Here is a 21,601-nt window from a genome sequence, read left to right on the forward strand (position 1 = left end):
AGAACAGGGATGCCATGGTCCTTAAACTAGGTACTGGTAGCTTTGGCACTGTGTGAAGGTGCAAAGTCCTGTTGGAAAATGAAATCTGCATCTCCATAAAGTTGGTCAGCAGCAAGAAGCATAACGTGCTCTAAAACTTCCTGGTATATGGCTGCGTTGACTTTGGACCTCAGAAAACACATGGTGGACCAACACCTGCAGATGACATGGCACCCCAAACCATCACTGACTTTTTTACACTGGACTTCAAGCAATGTGAATTGTGTGCCTCTCCTTTCTTCCTCCATACTCTGGGACCCTGATTTCCAAAGGAAAAGCAAAATTTACTTTCATCAGAGAACATAACTTTGGACCACTCAGCAGCAATCCAGTCCCTTTTGTTTTTAGCCCAGGGACCCTGATTTCCAAAGGAACCCTGATTTCCAAAGGAAAAGCAAAATTTACTTTCATCAGAGAACATAACTTTGGACCACTCAGCAGCAATCCAGTCCCTTTTGTTTTTAGCCCAGGGACCCTGATTTCCAAAGTAACCCTGATTTCCAAAGGAAAAGCAAAATTTACTTTCATCAGAGAACATAACTTTGGACCACTCAGCAGCAATCCAGTCCCTTTTGTTTTTAGCTCAGGCGAGACGCTTCTGACGCTGTCTGTTGTTCAAGAGTGACTTGACGCAAGAAATGCGACAGCTGAAACCCATGTCTGTCATATGTCTGTGCCAAGTGGTTCTTTAAGCACTGACTCCAGCTGCAGTCCCCAAATTTTTGAATGGGTTTTGTTTCACAGTGCTCTCCAGGGTGCGGTCATCCCTGAAAAAAGTGCTTGTACACTTTTTTCTACCACATCTTTTCCTTCCCTTCGCCTTTTTATTAATGTGATTGGACACAGAGCTCTGTGAACAGCCAGCCTCTTTTGCCATGACCTTTTGTGTCAACTGTCCAGTCAGCAGACTTCCCCATGATTGTGTAGCCTACAGAACTAGACTGAGAGACCATTGAAAGGCCTTTGCAGGTGTTTTGAGTTAATTAGCTGATTAGCGTGTGGCACTAGGTGTCTTCAATATTGAACCTTTCACAATATTCATATTTTCTGAGATACTGAATTTGGAATTTTCCTTAGTTGTCAGTTATAATCATCAAAATTAAAAAAAATAAACATTTAAAATATATCAGTATGTGTGTAATTAATGAATGAATATAATATACACGTTTCACTTTTTGAATGGAAAAGTGAAATAAATAAATTTTTTGATGATATTCTAATTATATGACCAGCACCTGTATAATAACCAATGGTATTTAGCATCCTTAATTGTGAAGTATTTTAATGTATGTAAATTATATTGCACAAAACAGTGACATATACTGCCTAGCATGGCCTTTTGTGTCAAACAGGTTTTTATTGACCTAAGGGTGAATAATTTTTTTGTTAAGTGAACTATTTCTTTATTTCTTCATACTTATAACCTAAGTCAACCAATTACTATCCATGCCTGTGTGCACACTTGAAATTGACAATGTGTTTTACTTTTAATAGTAGCTTTAGTCCTGTGGGCTTGTGTTCAATGAGTGCTGACACGCTCATGTAGTTCACATATGTGTGTGTGTGTGATTTGACTTCCTCACTGTGTAAATTGAATTGCATATTTTTGATTTCTTTTCTGACCCAGGTAAATGTATTCCAGGGCTGTCTCGTAGGCGGTGAAGTGCCGCATTTATCTGATGATAGATGGCAAACACTTGCAGTATGTACATGTCACTGCATTTGATTTCAATGTGTAAATAAATTAATGCAAAAACGCTTTCGAGGCAAAATGTTGTGCGAGCATATTGCTGAAAAGTAAACATTGCACGTGCGAATTTGCGTTCGCAGTGTCACAATACAATTCCAGGAGCCCAGGCCTAAAAAAAATCGAAGTGGACCATAGATGATTGAATTCAGGAGGCCTGAAATTACTAGTGGTACTATGCGTGCATGTAAGGTAGGTCTGGTGCATTTTGGATTGCATGGTTGAATAAGCTCAACTGAAGTATATATACATACAGAGAAAGTCTGACAGATTTACACATAAATCACCAAATTTCAATGAATCTGGATGCCTTCCCATTTTAAGAACACAACATCTTATTTTCATAATGCCCAACACAATTTAAGACGTTTTTATTTGGTGTTAAATAATATAAATACTAGTAAATTTACAAGTGTTAATGTAAGTATTGCATTGTGCACTGGCAACGGCTGGGTTATTTGCAATGGCCATATGCTTTTTATATAATGCCCTTATAAAGGTAAGAAAGCTTCTGAAATTCATTTAATTTGTAAATATTGCCCCTTAAAAACATCAGCATAACCTAATTAATATTCATAAGCTAAGCCCTCACCACACCATGGTGTCATAACCAGTAAGTTTCTCGTTTCCATTTCAGATTACACACACAAATGCGTGTGTGTGTTTAAAAGAGAGAAAAAGAGTAATGTGACCCTCTATTTTTCTACCAAATGAAAGCACTTATACTTTCAAAGCACTGCCTTTAAAGTCAACAAGCTCTTTAACTCCACAACCATTTAAAATTTATTGCTTTTAAGAACAAAATAATTAACTCCGATTCCATTTATTTTGGAAGGAATAGTTGTTTTGAGAATCATGCATTATGTACCTGACATAACCTGCATTCCTATACAAGCGTTTAATTAAATGGAGCACAAATTTAATAGAATTCCAGTTTGCCATCTAAAAGTGGATTTTTCATGTGGTCATGTAAATTCGTATGACCGCAGGCATCAAAGCAACCGAGTCAGAATGTTTTTCATTTCTACCCCTGAAAATTCTCATTGGTGGAGGAGATCAGGCTAACAGCAAGGATTTGGTTCTTCAAAGCTTTGACCAATTGACAGTATGATCTCGCAGAAATGTTTGTGAGGACATATTGGCTTTAGTACGCAAAGATCCTCTTGAAAAAAAGCGAGCGGATTAGGGAGTCAATTTTCTATCGTATGTGCAATTCAAAACATAGTAGTGTACACAAAGCATTTCAAAAAGGGTGTGGATTCCAGCCTACAGTAGATCACAGACTAGGATGTCTTTAGATATTGTTTTAGGCAGAGACTCACCTGTATATGATGCAGGCACTGTTACGACATGTGTCACAGTTGGCTGTATCTTGCCCGGTTCGATATGACAGTCTGTGGAGAAACAATGTCTGATAAATATAGTGCACAAAAACAACAGAACTCAGGGCTTCATATTAAAATAAAACACATTGCCAGAAAAATGGTCACAAGCTGTTACTGGTGCAGCACCCTTTAAAAAGGTCCTAATATGTAGGAACTTTTAGGTACAGATATGCATAGATATGTATAATAAAGGCTAGATGTCCTGCCCGCGGGAGCATTTGGCAGCCATCTTACCACAGGGGGCTCGCTCACTCGTAGTGTTGTAATGATGCATGTACTTTTAAATAACCCTAATTTGCTTAATTTTCTACCGATTTTCAAACAGTTTTTTTATAAACTTCAAAGTTGTACCTATGACACTGCATACTTATACTAAAAAAAAAACATGTTAAAGCATCCAGAATTATCGCCCCGAGAAACCAAACCATTTGAAAATCGGTAGAAAATCGACCAAGTTATGGTCATTTAAATGTACATACATTATTAAAACACAGTGTTACGAGTGAGCGAGCTCCCTGTGGTAAGTTGGCCGCCAGGTGATGACGTTAGCGACTCCGCTGTAACACATCTAGCCTTTATTATACATATCTATGCAGATATGTATACATGTGGTACCAATATGTACCTCTGAGGTACTAATAAATAGATTGAGGTACGCTTGAGAATTATTCAATATCGATATATTTCGCAGTATTATTTCTTTCAATAACTGTGATATGGCTTCTAAACACATTTCTGATATTTATATATATATAGTCACGTCATCACTGGATGACGTGACGGCCACGGCCTACGAGATGCTGTGATATAATATATATATATATCGAATTTAAATCGCTCATCGATACCTTGCGTCAAATCATGTCACTGTCACCATGCGATCAATAAATCTCGCTGGGACCTTGAAGTGTTTGTCCATAGAAGAGCTGTTACTCAGAAGTATGAGAAGGAGGGGCAGGGATAGTTTGCATCAAGTCACAACTTTCAATAGCGTATATACCATATAGGGAGGGAGAACAAGAGATGTAATGCAATAAAAACTGAATTACAGATGAGAAAAATATCAGGTGCCCCAGTGACAGCTATGGGCCATTTTTGACCACTTTTTCTGCCTGCCCCACTGAAAATTCCAGCAAAGACCAGCATAAGCTGGTAGCTGGTTTTAGCTAGTTTTAACTTTTTCACATCTTGATCTCACAAAATCTGTGAAATAGTCACACAATATTTTTTCTAATTTTCCATGTTATTGTAACGTATTTCCACCATTTTACGTGCCCGTGCCACGACTTTCTTTTTTGTGTAAGTTTCACGTATTGGTTACACAACAGATTTGTCCTATTTTCTTACCATTGTCGCTTTGGTTTGGGGTTAGAACGACTTTGTTACATAAAATGACATCCTTACCCAAACCCAACTCTAACCCTAATGTCAGGCGACAATGGTTTAAAAACCTTACGAAAAAATTGTATAAACAGATACTTAAAGTGACATCCTAACGCAAACAGCAAATCTAACTCCAAACCGAAGCAACAATGATTTAAAAATAGGAAAAACAGTTGAGTAACCAATACGTGAAACTTACACGAAAAAGGAAGTCGTTGCACAGGCACGTAAAATGGTGGCAATACGTGACAATGACATGCAAAAATTAGCAAAATATTGCGTGACTATTTCACCGAAATTTGTGAGATCATGTTGATTTTTCAGTAGGGAGTGCATATATCTTAATATATTTAGATGCTTCACAAGAGTACCGTAAACAGATTCTACTTTTAAAGCTTATTCAACTTTAAATCTTCTATATAAAGCAGCTAATTAAGGTAAACAAGTCTGATTAGATGAGATCTGATTAGTTAAAAGCCACTGTGAAATATCTGATAAGGTAAATGCACATCGGTGATTACACCTGTGACATCAGATTAATTCTTTATCAATAAGCCAATTTGCTACATTCATTTGTTACCATAAGTGGCCCATAGACTAATGACTAACTTAGTGGAAGAATTGTTTATTGTGATTCTTATTCTTAATAAATAGAATTATCTTTTATCATATTGCTATTCTGCCTTGTTGAAAATCAGCCCGTAACCACATTAAAGTCACCGTAATGCAGGACTTATTGCTTTATTCTGCCTCAAATTTCAATGCATTATTTCATGATGGAAGACCCCAGCATTGAATTCCCTGTTTCTATCCACTGTTCAATTGTGGCCCCTGGGCTGTAGTGGCATTAATGTATGTACAAGGGATTGATGGATCATGCACTAGGCTGGCACACTTCAAGTGGTTTTGATATATTATTTGTGAGCTGATGTGACACTGTGACACATGCCTCGCAATCCTCCAGAGATGATACGAGGGCCGTACCCGGTAGCCACGCAGTTATGCATTTTCATTAAACCTTAATGAAGGCCTAATTGGATCACTTTATCCCTCTGAGCTCTCGAGTGTCAGGATGGTCATTGATATTCTGCGCTCAGTTCGATCTGACGTTGCCGAGGAGTTTACAGGGAAACTGCTACACACATTATCTGCAAACACAGAGGACTGAAGGAAAAGCAACGATTTGCTGCAACCATGCAGTAGCAGATAACACCAGATGTGCTAAGCTGTATACTTATTTATGGACTTGAATAAATTCTATTTTACCCCATCACCTCAAAAACACAGCACTGCATCTCAAGAGAGAGCTGTAAAAAAATCAATGCGATCAGTGTGATCTGAAAAAAAATGTGAATTGAATGATTGAACCCTTCATCATGGTAGAAGCCCATAAGAAGAGCAATTATCATGAAAGATCAGGAAGGTCAAGCATAACCATGAGTAGCAGGAGAACAGGGGACTAACGGTGGTCAAGGTGACTCCAAGAATAAACACAAGATGTGATCTAGAGGTCTGTCAGGTGTGCATTTGGGTTGCTGCGTTTAGGAATCAGTATATTAAGCTTTATGAGCTTCTCATATGTTTACTTGAGAAACAAAATGACATAAGATACTGTATTAAGACTTGTTTTTTGAACAAAATTATACAAATTAAAACAAGAATAAAAATTGCCAACGGAATAAGAAAAATAAACTTTAAATCCTAATCTAAGGTTGTTGGTCATCTTAGGTTACTTTGGTACTCAAGTAAACATATCTTGATTTAAGAATATTTGGTTTATGATATTTGTACTAGAAAACAAGACAAAATGCTAAAAGTATTATAGTAATTTAACTATTTTCACAGGAGAAGCTTGACTGTAACTTGCCTACTAAGCTTGAAGCTTAAAGGATTGTAGCTGACCGGCGACTTTGTGCATGGAATGAATTGATTTAGTTGAGTTGCTGGGATACGTTATTCTTATCATGCACATTTATAAAAAGTAAGTGTAAAAGTGGACTGTATGGTAATATTATGTAAATATTTCAGTTAATCTTATATAGTTAAATGTGTGTACGCACGTCACTGAATTACACATGAGTGCTGTGCTTTGTCCCTGGGAACTAGATCTTAGTTATTGCAGACCTCAGCTCTGTTGAAAAACACAATCTGCCCTCTAGCTGGAGTTGTGCCCTTAGAGAGCATGGATGACACATTACTACGTTGCTGGAAAAACTTGTGAAAAACTGACACTGACAGCAGAGACGTCTCACATTACTCAATCTATAATATACTAATGGAAATAAATGTGACATACACCGTAAAAAATACTTAAATTGGTAACACCCAAAACATTTATTTATTTCAACTTATATGTTTAAGTGAAAATATTAAGTTGAAAAAATTTACATTTTAGGTGTTACCAACTGAAGTATTTTTTACTTAATCCACCTTTTCACTTTTTACAGTGTACTCCAACGATATAGGGTACTATTTGTGTGTCCGAATCATTTTTGCTAATTTAACAACCGGAAAAATGGTTTGTGCGCCTGGCGCACAGTCTAAAGGGGTGGTTCCTATTCTTGCAATGAGTAATGGGTGTGTTTTAGGCGTAACATGCCATAAACCAATGAAGTCTCAGCTCTCATCGTTTTAAAAGCCAGTTGCGCTGGCGCTCACCTGATTTGCTATTTAGATGGCGGAATTTGTGAACTGAAAAACTAAGCGGAGGAAGAAGACCACCAGTTTAAGAATGATGTTACAAAATTGCATTGTTTTTATTTGTATTGAAATTGTTGTTTTTTTGTATCAAAACCTTTAGTTCTCTTTAAAAGTCATTTTCTTTCAATCATGGAAGTTAAAATAGCAGGCTTTTAATTGTTATAAATATATGGATAGCCTCCATGATCAGCGTAATCTCAAAGAATAATTTAGAAATATGCAAAAAAAGGTTTGTACTCTGAAAATACTTTATTTGTAACATACAGGATATAAAGAATTTACAAACGTATGGAGAGCCGAAACGTTTCAGCACTCGGACAGCGCCGTGTTTTGAAAAGCATTACTTAAAAAGGTTCCCACCTCAGCATATCCACAGGTACAAAGTCATCAATTAATCCGTGGGGTAGCATTTAAAAAAACAAAACTTATATTTAAACAAAAGTTTTTTGTTTTGTTTTTCTAATTTTTTGTTTAAATGTAGCTTAAATAAATCGTTTGCGACCACTTACCTTTAAAAAATTTAGTAAATTGAATGAATCATTTTTTCAGTGTACTGAAAAAAAATCTAAATATAGAGAGAAGAATCACATTTACAGAAAATATATTTGATATAAATAAATGAGGTATTTTCCATGCAAAAATTGCCTATACAATGTTAGGGTGTTGTTATGCATTTGCTAAGCCGTTCTGGGTGGTCTTGTATGTGGGTCACTCAATCGATACACAAAGTAAATGTACACAAATGTTATACCTATCTTTTTAATATAGTGACATACTGCAATATGGCTGGTATAAAATTCAATAAAAGTATTCAAACTATGTTTATATATTTTTTAACACTGTGTTTGTTTACCTCCTGCACCCACTGTCCTCTCATTTGAAAACTAAAATAAGGTCACCCTAGCGTAACACAAACAATGCGGTGCAAGTTACACAGCAAATTTTAATTTGTAGGGTTGTGGGTTTGTTCGCTAGTCTTATTGATTGTTGCTTAATTGTGTTGTCAAGGTAAGGAAATGCATTAGGAAGGTTTAGGAATTCAAATAGCCCACAGCAAAGCAGGCAAAATCCCATTGTTTTCCAGACGCCGGCAATCTGTTTTCAGTCTGGATAGTCATTGACACACTAATGAGCCAGTCGTGATAATGATTTAAAAGCAATTCAGGTGGCTGGCTCTCTATTTGAAAACATCACCAACTGTCTTTGGAAAGCAATGAATGAGGATAAGCCTGCCATCCTCTAATATAATGATGATTCTCAGTGAGAAGAACAAAATGATGTATTATTATTAATTGGAGAGATTAGCAAAGCCAAAGCAGACAAAAACTTTATTTAATGCCTCCCTTAAAATAGGAAATGCATTAGAAAAAAACATTTACAGTTTTGAAGTTGCATATTTCAGTCATAATTTTCACAATTTCAGCCATTGTTTTCAGTTTGATTTATGGCATGACCTTACTCTGTCATTATTAAAGATATCAAGGTTATATTTTTAGATTAAATTTGGCAAATGCATAAATAACCAACAAAGTGCTACCAATGCAAAGGTCATGGGTTTGAGTCTTAAAGAATACAACTAATAAAAATAAACACCAAGTCACTTAAAGGAATAGTCTACTCATTTTCAATATTAAAATATGTTATTACCTTAACTAAGAATTGTTGATACATCCCTCTATCATCTGTGTGCGTGCACGTAAGCGCTGGAGCGCGCTGCGACGCTTCGATAGCATTTAGCTTAGCCCCATTCATTCAATGGTACCATTTAGAGATAAAGTTAGAAGTGACCAAACACATCAACGTTTTTCCTATTTAAGATGAGTAGTTATACGAGCAAGTTTGGTGGTACAAAATAAAACGTAGCGCTTTTCTAAGCGGATTTAAAAGAGGAACTATATTTTATCGCGTAATAGCACTTTTGGGAGTACTTCGACTCGCCTGAAAAGTCCGCTCCCCTTCTCACTCTCATAATGGGAGAGGGAGGGTGTTACTGCGCCGAGTCGAAGTACTCCCAAAAGTGCTATTACGCCATAAAATATAGTTACTCTTTTAAATCCGTTTAGAAAAGCGCTACGTTTTATTTTGTACCACCAAACTTGCTCGTATAACAACTCGTCTTAAATAGGAAAAACGTTGATGTGTTTGGTCACTTCTAACTTTATCTCTAAATGGTACCATTGAATGAATGGGGCTAAGCTAAATGCTATCGAAGCGTCGCAGCGCGCTCCAGCGCTTACGTGCACGCACACAGATGATAGAGGGATGTATCAACAATTCTTAGTTAAGGTAATAACATATTTTAATATTGAAAATGAGTAGACTATTCCTTTAAAAAAAAGTGTCTGCCAAATGAATGCAATTATAATACATATTGCACAGATACTCAATAGTGGATTTGTAGTAAGTTGCAAACTGTTACCTGGAAGCCAACTAACCCTACCAGGCACACCACAACATCCATCAGCACTAAAAGCTGGCTGAACACCTAGGGTCTCTACCTCTGGTGTACCAGATCCATCCATGCCAGGCTCCTGAGTGCTTGGCACTTTGTGCTCTGCCCACCCTTGCTGTCAGCAGCATACAGACGCTTTGTTTGAATTAAAAGCCCTGCTCTCAGACAGGGAGGAACATCAAACCCCTGGCCGTGGTTGGTTTAACCCAGGGAGACCGGCTGAGCTTTCATGTGCCCACTCATCGTTTTTGAGCTCTGCTGCTCTGATGACACCTAGCATGTGGGAGCGAATGCACGGACGTCCTACCTCTAATAATAACCCACACACTCATTGTGGAAGATGGGTGCACGTTTCCTTCGGAAGATGAAAGGCATGCCTGATGAGGCGATGCTAATTGAGGCTGGTTTTGTGTTCGGAAAATACGGTCCGCTTTTCTCACTCCTGGCTCAGGATTAGAAAGAGCTCTACCGCTCCTCAGACTGTTGGTTAGGCTTTGGGGCCATTATCTGCTCAGTGCAATGCCTGAAGGACAGTCAGTGCTGAGGGTTTCTATATCAACTCCACAGCCATAAAGTGACCAATTAGGGACATTTCAAGGAATTTTTTAAAGGGGGTGGATATAAACCATCCATCTGCTGCTGGTGAGGTGTCTACTAACTAAACAGGCAATGTCAATTTGGATGATGTTAAGTAGCAGAATATGTGGACAGAAGCTTTTTATACATTAGTTTAGGATTTAAAACACACCAGGGTACTGGATGGGTCACATACAGAAACTGATACTGTGTATTAAAATAAAGGTTGTATGGTTTCAAGAACCTTTAACATCCACAAAACCTTTCTGTTGCACAACAGGTTATTTGTGCATGGAAAAAGTTTTACAGGCTATTAAGTGTTTGCTAAAGTGACCTAAAGGTTCTGTAGTGAACCAAAAATGCATTTAGCACCTTTACTGTATATGTGAGACTGTATGGCTATAGCTCACTGTATACGTATACAAGGTTTAGGCTGTGATTTGATTATATGCATAGCTAGCATGCACTGAATGCTTTTAAGTAAACAAGCAGCCGTCTGTTCTGCCCTGTACTACAGTAGTTTTGTGGATGAAGGAGTTGCTGACATAATTTCTATTGATTTGAAATAAGGAGCACACTATAGTAATAAAAAGATACCGTCAATGCTTATATCAAACAGAGTGAAGTTTGATTGAAACAAGTGCAGTATAATACAATCAATGAAATATTATTCAAGTGGACTGGGTATAAAAAAGCTATGTCAATGCGACTAAGTGGACAAAAGCAGACACAAATTTGAATGAAAGAGAATCGAATTTAGCATAGGTCTGTATTTTTGTTCATTTAAACAGGATTTAAATGTGAACAATGCGTGCAAAGCATTAACATTAAAGATACTGTTTAAATCAGAAATAATTTCTTGTTTATTCTTAATTAATAAACTGTGTTTTCGTTTAGGATTTGCGCAAAAATTTTCCATTAACCGATGTTATGGTACTCAAAACGCTTAGGTTACTCACGTAACCCCGGTTACCTGAAATAATGGTTCACTTCGCATTGCGTCAGTTGCTGTGGGAGTTTCCCCATATAGCGTCAGCAACTGACGCAATGCGAAGTGAACCGTGTTGAAAGGGAACTCATTTTATTTTCTGGTGATAAATCATCTGAAAACCATGGCGACTGGTGTGTTCAACTTCATACAACGCTTTGCAAACCGATATGCGTATAACATCAAAATACCGCTAGAGCGACTCGAAAGCATACAGCACGAATCGCAACTCACGAATCAATTCACGAATCGCTCTCACAAATCACTCTCGCTGTATTTTCATATGCTTGTCGGTTCTTGTGATGCCACATATATATGCAAAATATCATGTGAGGTTTACGCACGCCAGGTGACCTGTAAATGCCATATATTGCATTTCCATTGCAGTTTTGCGATATATTTAGTTTTTAAGATTTTGCGGGAGAAAAACACTTCACGCAAGCGTAACAACATTTTAGGAGTTTATGTGAAATTGACGTGTTCCATTGGGGGAACTTTCAATTCGCTATTTCATTTTGCACAATTTGAAGGGTAATAGAAATAGCTAGTTAGAAAGGAACACTGTACACACGCTGTAAAAAAATGCTGTAATGCTGCATGCAAGTTTAACTAAATTGGTTGTGCAAGACAATTAAAACTCATATTTTAAGTTTTTGACGTACAGAGCAGTTAACGGTACCCATTGACTTCCGTACACTCTAAAAATGGTTGTGTTATTTTTGACCCATAATAGATAAAAACTGGACAGAACACAACGCTGGGTTAAAATTGACTCAATGCTGGGTTCTTTTAACCTAACTGCTGGGTTATTATACCCCAGGGTTGCATAACAACAACCCAACATTGGTTAATTTTTAAAGGCGCTCTAAGCGAATCTGTGCGCCGTCACTTTTTGTTGATGTTTGAACTGTTTTCAAACAAACAGAGCGTAGCTAACAAAAAATGGTCTAAAATGCATGAATTCGCTTGAAGAACCTTTAACCCAGCATAGGGTCATTTTTACCCCGCCCATTTTTACAGTGTAGTATTTTGTTTTTCCAACTATGGAAGTCAATGGGTACCGTCAACTGTTTGGTCACATCATTTACCAAAATATTTTCTTGTGTGTTCAACAGAATAAAGAAACTCATACAGATTCAGATCAACATGAGGGTGACAGAATTTTTATTTTTGGGTATCCCTTTAAATGGATATTACACTGCAATTTAACATTTAAAATGCTTTTGGGTCAAGTTGTGCTGCCCTGTGATGAAAAGATTCTCAAGAATTTGTTGATTTGTTGCAGCTGGTGCATAAAACATCACAAAAACTGAACAATACAGCTAATACAAATAAATTCCAAATCTAAAATCTGTTTTATATCGTAAGTCATTGTACAGTCAATTGTATAATTCTCCAGAGCTGAAACCTCATTTCTGATGAGGCTTTCAACTGCCTGTGCTGATTTACAACTTATTTAGTACGAGTTATGCACGTCAGTTAATGGCACAACTAGGCCACATCTGAAAAATGTGTTGCATGCAATTTGCATGCCACAATTTCCCATCTTTCTAAAAGCTGTATAGGATGCAGAGACTGCAGTGATCAGGGAATTTTACTGGGAATGTAAAGCATTGCTCCACCAATACAATCCAGTCGCTGTTTTAAATTCAGAAAGTGTGCTTGCCTAAACCATCTTTGATGAATTACTGCCACTAAGATCAACAGAAAATGTTATAAAACATCTCTTTTTAATTAAAATCTGGTTCTGGGATTTGAAAAATATGCCGGTTTGCATACAATAAAAATTAAGGTGCTTAAAAGGCGATGCCATTTTTGGTTCCAAAAAGAACCTTTCAGTCAAAGGTTCTTCAAAGAACCATCTCTTTTCTTTTTAAAATGTAAATTTGTCAAAGATTATTTGGATGAGAGGTAATCTTGGCTCCCAAGAAATGTACCCGAACCGAAATTTTACCCAAAAGAAAGACCTGAACCAAGACAAACCCGAAAATTAACTAGACTCGAGTCCGACCTGACTCAGTGGAATTTTTTTACCCGACTGGACTAATTTAAACAGCACGGACGTGTGTCCAGTCTGCAGCCCTGCACACACCAGAAAGAAACCTTGGTTCCCTCGCAACCAATTATTTTAAACTACCCGCTATTATTATACCCGACCCGTGTCCGAGGCACATGTGAAACCTTTATACCCGAAACCCTTTGGGTATCTGGATCTAAGTGGCCCTGTTAAGACCTCTATTTTGAATGGTAAAGGTTCTTTATGGAACCATTCAGCAAAAAATGGTTCTTTTATGGCATCATGAAGCACCTTTTTTTAATAGTGTAGAAAGGAGATCATGCAGTGCAGTCTGCAGTGACGAGAATAAAAATTGCTTCATTAAAATACTCTATTTCAGCATTTTTAGCACCTGGTTAAATTACAGGTGGTTAATAAATAAAACAGGAATACTTTTACACAGAAATAGTGGCTTAACTTTCATTTCTCCCCATTGTATTGTATTACATTAGAGATGTACTGAGCTGATCACAAAGATCAGTTTCGGGCGATCAAGGCATTTTTAAAGGGACACAAGGCAGCATTTTTATGTTAATAAATCATCTTTGTAAGTCGGTTAAATGACTCATTACATGACGAATGAAGACCCTCTCGCCCGCCCCTACCGTCTGTAGGAAGAATACCCCACTTGCAAGTTCGCTGTATCCGACCCGGTGTCCTTCAGTCTCGTAAAGTCTCAGATATAGAAAGCATTTACTCCCAGACACTAGGGGGAGCTAGTAGAGAAATAATACTCAGACTTGCCTTGTGTGCCTTTAAACTGAATAGGATTTGCTGTATGTATCGGCACGATCCTTTATTTATATCAGCTGCAACGCAGTGTCCTAAACAAAGAGCGCACGTTCTGACTGAATACGCAATTTAACTGTTTGCCTTGTGTTAATACACTCTCACAAATAAAGGTACAAGAAGGTACAAAAGTTGTCAGTGGGGCGGTACCTTTTCAAAAATTACACTTTTGTATAGGGCTGGGAAAAATAATAATTTTTCGATTAATAATTTTTTTGTTGTTGTTGTTGTTGTTGATGATGATGATGAATCAAAATCAATTCTCAAAGGCCATGAATCGATTTTTTTTTCATATTTATTGCCGCAAACATTAAACATAAGATTGACGTTAACAATTTACTAGTATTCTCCACTAGATTTCACCCTCTTTTTTGCCTTGCCCGATGTTACCAAGGAACGAGAGGCAAGCCTGTCATTGGCTGTTTCTCAATTCCAGGAACGCAAAGAACAGACAAAAATTGTGATCAGGACATCATTATATTGTATTATAATTCTGAAAACACTGATGAACACATAACTGTTGCTAAACTCCCAAAATTTCGGATGTATACCAGGGATTAATAGTTGCTCATAAACCATCACGTCCAGACGACTGCTGAGTAAGGCACTTCTGAACCTTCCAGCATTTCAATCAGAGACGTCTAGTTAATGGAGAGGCATTATTATACATGAGGAGCACTGACTGTATCGAGTTCTTCCTCTTATCGGGCTGGCTGTCAGAGGGGAAGTGAGGTTAGCGTCACATCTGTGGACAGCATCAGGTACTGTGAATGTGGGATGACATCTGACATTGAAGTGTCCCTGTGCTGTCTGTGAAAGGCTTTCAACAAGATCCAAAGCATCTTTTCACTTCATTTGCTTCTCAGGGTCTTATTTTAACAGTCACCGCAACCATTGCAATAACCCTGATTTTGTCACTTGCGATAGATATGGTTTTTACAGTAAATGGGTATGTTGTGCATGGTGCCGGTTTTAAAGCTATAAGTTACTTGCACCATAAATACAGTATAATTTATACATATTCAAGCTTCTGAAGTTGAATAGATTCCCTGTTGAACTTTGCACCGCTCTTTTCTCATAAATCCGCTATGATAATTTTAGCAATGGTATTCGCCTTATGTGACCTTGTCTGGTAAATGTGTAAAAAAAGTGTAAAACTCAAGCACAAATAATATTTTTAAAGCTTTGAGTAGCTCTTTACATCACACTGCCAATAATACAAGTAATTTTAACGACCTAACCATTAATATATCACAGCGTTTCCACGAGTCCTTGAAATCCTTGAAAGTTTGTGAATCTGGGGGGGATCAAGGCCCTGGAAAGTTTTTGAAAATATAAATACATATAGATACAGATAATTGAAAGTGCTTGAATGTATTTTATGCAAGACGTTGTCTGGAAAAAATCTATATTATTTCCTGTGTAGTGTAGTGTAGTATAATATCATAAAAATTCAAGACTTTTTAAGCACACATGCTAAACTGTTTGCTTTAAATGCTTATATCTTCTGTATGTGAATGTTGATTCATACCAAAATGCTTTTTTGCATAATTGTGTTTGACACATGAAAACGTCTTCTTGTTCCCTGAGAAGGGACTGAGAAGCTGCGTCTCCCTTGCCATACCTCCTGCATCCCTGTAATGCCGTTTTTGGCAATAATTCAGATAGCGATATAATTCCTGGCTCCCGTGTCACCCTGTCTTTGTCGTTAAGCCTCACCATTGGTTGAATTTGATATACACATTCAGATGCACTTACCCCTGAAGGCGTCCCCAAAGTGTCACCACAGTGACGCAGCGTAAGTTCCCTTGAAAGGGAACTGTAACAATGTATCTTAAAAGGTAACACGATGTAACTTTGCTCTCTCTTGAAATGTGTCCCCACATTTAGTCCTTGAATTTGAGGGTATTAGACCTGGAAAGTCCTTGAAAGGTCTTTGAATTTAAAGTTAACTAAGGTGTGGGAACCCTGATATCAGTATTTTGGTACACTCTCAGAAAAAAGGGGTACAAGAATATACAAAAGTTGTCAAAAAGTACACTTTTGTACCTAAAAGGTACACATTGGTACCTTAGAGGTATACATACTGGTACCTCAAAGGTACACTCCAAAAATGGCTGGGTTATCTTTGACCCATAATGGGTAAATGTTGGACGGAACACAACGTTGGGTTGAAATTGACCCAATGCTGGGTTGTTTTAACCCAACTGCTGGGTTATTATACCCCAGGGTTGCATACCAACAATCAGACATTGGGTCATTTTTTAACCCAGCATCTGTTCTGTCCAATATTTACCCATTATGGGTCAAAGATAACCCAGTAATTTTGGAGTGTACATATCTGTACAAAAATGGTATATATTAGGACCTTTTTAAAAGGTACAAATGACCACTATCATTTCGATTCATGATAGTGGTTGCACGTTTGAATGTTATAAGCATATTTTAATGTAAATGTTGGATTGAAATGAAAATTCTAGTTTGAAAACTTAAAAGTTAGTATAAGTACAGCTATTGCTAAAAAAGTCAAGTGTCTTTATTTACTATTTAGTTAATGCTTTAATGACTTTTATTGGGATAACTATGAGGACATGGTGGGGATTTTTTTCTGGTATTGGTACTGACTTGTAAATGTTGGTACAATGACAAAACTGTATGACTCCAATATGTTATTCATGTTGGTTTATAAACATCTAGTTAAAGCACTCTTGTATTTGAATATTTTTGCAAATGTCCTACAAATTAAAATTTCAATATCATCATATTTTTATAGCTCAATTAAACAAAATAAAACCACAATAACATACTTTCAGGCTAGTGGTGACTATTTGATAAAAAGTATGGACAAGGTTATTTTATTATAATTGTCAGATGGTGCATGTTGTTATTTTTTTATGTTTATTGATACTTTGTGGCACATTGTTTAATATTCTGTTAATATCCCATTTAAACTTGTTTCGTAAAAATACTTATTTAAGTTTTAGTAAAGTGTATTTTTTATATTTTCCTCACTATTTACAGTGGAAAATTCAGTAACTTTTTATAGCCATATACAGTAGGGGAGAGCGGGGTAAGTTGTCACACTTTCACACTGTCTAACATTTACTGAACACCACATATCACAATGGTATAAATCCATGTGACAACTAACCCCGCTCTCCCATACCGTGCAAAAGACTTCGGGCACCACCATCTTTGTTGTTTTACCAAAGTTTTAATGACCATCCATATTTATTTTTCACTCATTTTATTAAAATATAAACCTAAAATACAGAAAATATGTTAAATAAATTTTCAGATCAAAATGACGACTTCTGGCAAAGGTTAGTTTTTAGTGTGACCTCTCTTGTCACTAAGCACATCTTAAAGCCCTTTGAGAAGACTGAAGTCATTAGATCAGAGTATTTGATGTCATATAGGTTTAAAGGAGACATTTCACAAGATTTTTTTAAGATGTCAAATAAAGCTTTGGTGTCCCCAGAGTACGTATGTTAAGTTCTAGCTCAAAATACCATATACAGTTGGGTTCAAAATTATTCAACCCCCCAATGCTGTTAAGGGTTTTAGGGAATTTAGTGTACATTTGTAATTGTATTCAGAATGAAATCATACAACGACTTCTTAAAGAACCATATGCAACTAAAATGACATCAATTGGTGTTGTAATATAGTAGTAAATGTTTCTTTTGTAAATTCTTCATTAACACAATTATTCAACCCCTTAAAGAACTACCACTCTGAAGAACAGAGGTTCATTGAAGTGTTTTCAATCAGGTATTGAAAACACCTGTGGATGTCAGGGAACAGCAATAAAGCCTAATAAGCACCAATTAGGCAGCTTTAAAATGACTGTGATACTCAACTCCTTCTAAACATTTACTGGTGTGGTTACAAACATGGTGAAGTCAAGAGAATGGTCCAGGAAGACAAGAGAAGAGGTGATTATTCTTCACAGGAAGGGCAATGGCTATAAGGAGATTGCAAAGATGTTAAACATACCAAGAGACACCATAGGAAGCATCATTCACAAATTCAAGGCAAAGGGCACTGTTGAAACGCTTCCTGGTCGTGGCAGAAAAAAGATGCTAACTGCGACTGCTGTGCGCTATCTGAAGCGTAGAGTGGAAAAAAGTCCCCGTGTGACTGCTGAGGAACTGAGAAAAGATTTGTCAGATGTGGGTACTGAAGTTTCTGCTCAGACAATACGGTGCACCCTGCGTACTGAAGGCCTCCATGCCAGAACTCCCAGGCGCACCCCCTTGCTGTCTCCAAAGAATAAGAAGAGTCGACTGCAGTATGCCAAAAGTCATGTGGACAAACCACAGAAGTTTTGGGATAGTGTTCTGTGGAAAATTAGAACTGTTTGGGCCCATGGATCAACGCTATGTTTGGAGGAGGAAAAACAAGGCCTATGAAGAAAAGAACACCTTGCCTACTGTGAAGCATGGTGGGGGGTCAATCATGCTTTGGGGCTGTTTTGCTTCTGCAGGTACAGGGAAACTTCAGCGTGTGCAAGGTACCATGAATTCTCTTCAGTACCAGGAGATATTGGATGACAATGTGTTGCAGTCCGTCACAAACCTGAGGCTTGGGAGACGTTGGACCTTTCAACAGGACAATGATCCCAAGCATACCCCCAAATCCACTAGAGCATGGTTGCAGAAAAAAGGCTGGAACATTTTGAAGTGGCCATCGCAGTCACCAGACTTAAGTCCGATTGAAAACCTCTGGTGGGACTTAAAGAAAGCAGTTGCAGTGCGCAAGCCTAAGAATGTGACTGAACTGGAGGCTTTTGCCCATGATGAATGGGCGAAGATACCCGTAGATCGCTGCAAGACACTTGTGTCAAGCTATGCTTCACGTTTAAAAGCTGTTTTAACTGTAAAAGGATGTTGTACTAAGTACTAAGATTTAATGTCACTTGGGGGTTGAATAAAACTGATAATGATGTGAGCACAGAAAAGACATTTGTGGTTATTTCATTATAAATGTTATGTTATATTTGTTTGACCTACACATGCCTCTTTGATGTAATTGTAAGCAGGATGACTGAATGATCAAAATCAATGTCAAACCGACCAAAACAATCAATTTCAGTTGGGGTTGAATAATTTTGAACACAACTGTAGATAATTTATTATAGCATGTTAAAATTGCCACTTTGTAGGTGTGAGCAAAAATGTGCCATTTTGGGTGTACTTGTAAATGCAAATAAGCTGATCTCTGCACTAAATGGCAGTGCCGTGGTTGGATAGTGCAGATTAATGGGCGGTATTATCCCCTTCTGACATCACAAGGGGATCCAAATGTCAATGACCTATTTTTTTCACAAGTTACTGGGTTGATCTTTATCACATTTTCTAGGTTGATCAAAGCACTAGGGACCCAATTATAGCACTTAAACATAGAAAAAGTCAGATTTTCATTATATGTCCCCTTTAAGAGAGCCTGCAGGTTCCTTAAGTGTATCATTTTATTTTGTTTTCTTGCGTTCTGCATAAAAAATGTCTGTATTTTCTTGTTGTATTCTAATAAAGAGATAATAATTATATATGGTCAGTGGTGACCTAACCCAATGGTGGCACTGGCATGCATAGCTTTGGTGGCCTAAGACTTTGTACAGTACAGTACATATATCCAGCAACACCTCTCATATCAAAACGCAATACAGGTCCATGAACACATAGCTTTTTATCACATAATAACTGTGTAAATTAGCTTCTTTTATATAAACCATGCCTTACCCCTCACGTTGTGCTTCTCCTCTTTCCAGCTCCTGTATGACTCCCAGCAGCACTTTGATGGTTTCTTGGCTAGAACTGATCAGAGCCTCCATGGCTTCAAGCCTGGCTTTTACATTTCCATCTGCCCCGGGGAGAGCAATCAGCTGCCCCCCTGAGCCCTGCTGGGACGCCGTGGTACCCAAATTCGGAGTACTACGACAGTGAGCTTGTATGTGAGCCTGGGAAGCACAACTGGCAGAATGAGACGAAGCCTGAGTCCGCGCTTGCAAGCCGTTCACCAGCGTAGCGTCTTTTTTGCGTTTGCAGCTTCCTGAGGGACTCTCCAGGCATTCCACTTGTGTCAAAGATGTCCATGCAATAGGGCCAGAAATCTTCGAACAGTCACCTCTGACCTGCAGAGGTTGATCTGTGGTAGAGGAGGCACCCTTGGCACAGTTGGACTGCTGGCGGGCCTCTATCTCACTCTCACCGGATAATCCTTTGTGCTTGGCCCCGCTCCCTAGGTTGGCGCCCTCACTCCTCGAGTCCAAAGCTGTATCCGTATCTCCGCCCTGACATGCCGGATCAGGGCACAGCTTTCCATCCGAACAGTCTGGTCCAGTGGATAAGTCAGAAGCGGTACCACACTGTGGTGTGCTGTGGAGCAGCACTCTGGTCTGCTGCACCCTTCCGTCGCACCTCACCCGCTCCTCTCCACCCTTCACACTACCCAGGAACCCATTATTCTGATCCGGGTGGTTTTCCACTAGAGCAGTGTGTTTAATGACATTTGACTTTTTGCGTTCGAAGGGGAAAGTCTGATAGCGTTTCTTCAGGTCGGGAGAGGTTTGCACGCCTGTGCTTTTGGTGACGTTGGGGATGGACCTGCGGGCAGGCATGGTCATGTACCGTCTGTGGATGACCTTGCAGGAAACCGAGCGATCCCTTGCACCTCGGTGGGCGGCCTCATTTTGAGCATCGCAGATGTCTTTGAAACGCACCTGCAGGGCTTTGTTCCGCTTCCGTACCGTGTCCCCTCGACCGCCACTTTCTCCTGCCAGCGAGGGACCTCCAGACTCCGAGTCGGACTCTGAGCTTGACAGAGTGCACCGACCTGCCTCCTTACTGACCATAACTCCTGTGACAGAGAGAGACAGAAAGAGAGAGAGAGCGTTTACACATAATAAAATGCCAGTGATTGCAACTCAAACACAGATGGCCTAGTTTTGTCTTTTCCTCAGAGCAGAACATCCTGGCAGTCAAAGCTTGTTTTTTGTGTGCGCGTGTGTTTTGTTTAGCAATGAAAGTCACAGCTGACACTGAGCGACCTGCATTCAAAATTTCCCATTACAACTAACCCTCGTCTCTCTAATGAGGCTGCCAGTATATGTGAGATGGAGGTTAAAGCACAGACTGGAATGGGGCGTTTGAATAGACAGATATAAAGTACAACAAAATTTTTATGGCAAATACAGAAACACAGAAGACATTAAGAGAAATACATTTTTAACATGTCTAAACATCAAAAATACATTTGAAACTAGAATCAGTGTAGATTAAAAAATACACTTTTTAAATAGAACCAGATTATGTTGTTTATGTAAATTTACTTTAAACAAACATTGTACAGTAGCTGGTTACATACAGTACAAAATGGGTAATGAATAGGTAACACTTTATAATAAGATAGAATTTGTTAACATTAGTTAATGCATTTGCTAAAATCAGGGCCGGATTAACCATAGATGGGATTGGGTGAGTGC

At 38.2% G+C, this 21,601-nt stretch overlaps 1 protein-coding gene and 1 long non-coding RNA gene across 2 annotated transcripts in view; one reads left to right on the forward strand and one right to left on the reverse strand.

The window, feature by feature from the left end:
• insyn2ab (inhibitory synaptic factor 2Ab) overlaps nt 1-21,601 on the reverse strand; it is a 52,506-nt gene that overhangs the window by 15,825 nt on the left and 15,080 nt on the right. The window contains exons 2-3 of the mRNA XM_073869663.1: nt 19,860-20,976; nt 3,109-3,180 (exon numbers count right to left, since the gene is read on the reverse strand). Coding sequence (XP_073725764.1) covers nt 3,109-3,180; nt 19,860-20,971 — 1,184 coding nt within the window. The 5' untranslated portion in view covers nt 20,972-20,976. The remainder of the gene's footprint in view (nt 1-3,108; nt 3,181-19,859; nt 20,977-21,601) is intronic.
• On the forward strand, nt 1,442-20,021 carry LOC129418024 (uncharacterized). Its single transcript, XR_008635947.2, has 3 exons — nt 1,442-1,741; nt 1,870-1,978; nt 19,889-20,021. It is a non-coding gene; the product is annotated as an uncharacterized lncRNA (long non-coding RNA).

Source organism: Misgurnus anguillicaudatus, chromosome 7 (assembly GCF_027580225.2).
Source record: "Misgurnus anguillicaudatus chromosome 7, ASM2758022v2, whole genome shotgun sequence".
NCBI lineage: Eukaryota > Metazoa > Chordata > Actinopteri > Cypriniformes > Cobitidae > Misgurnus > Misgurnus anguillicaudatus.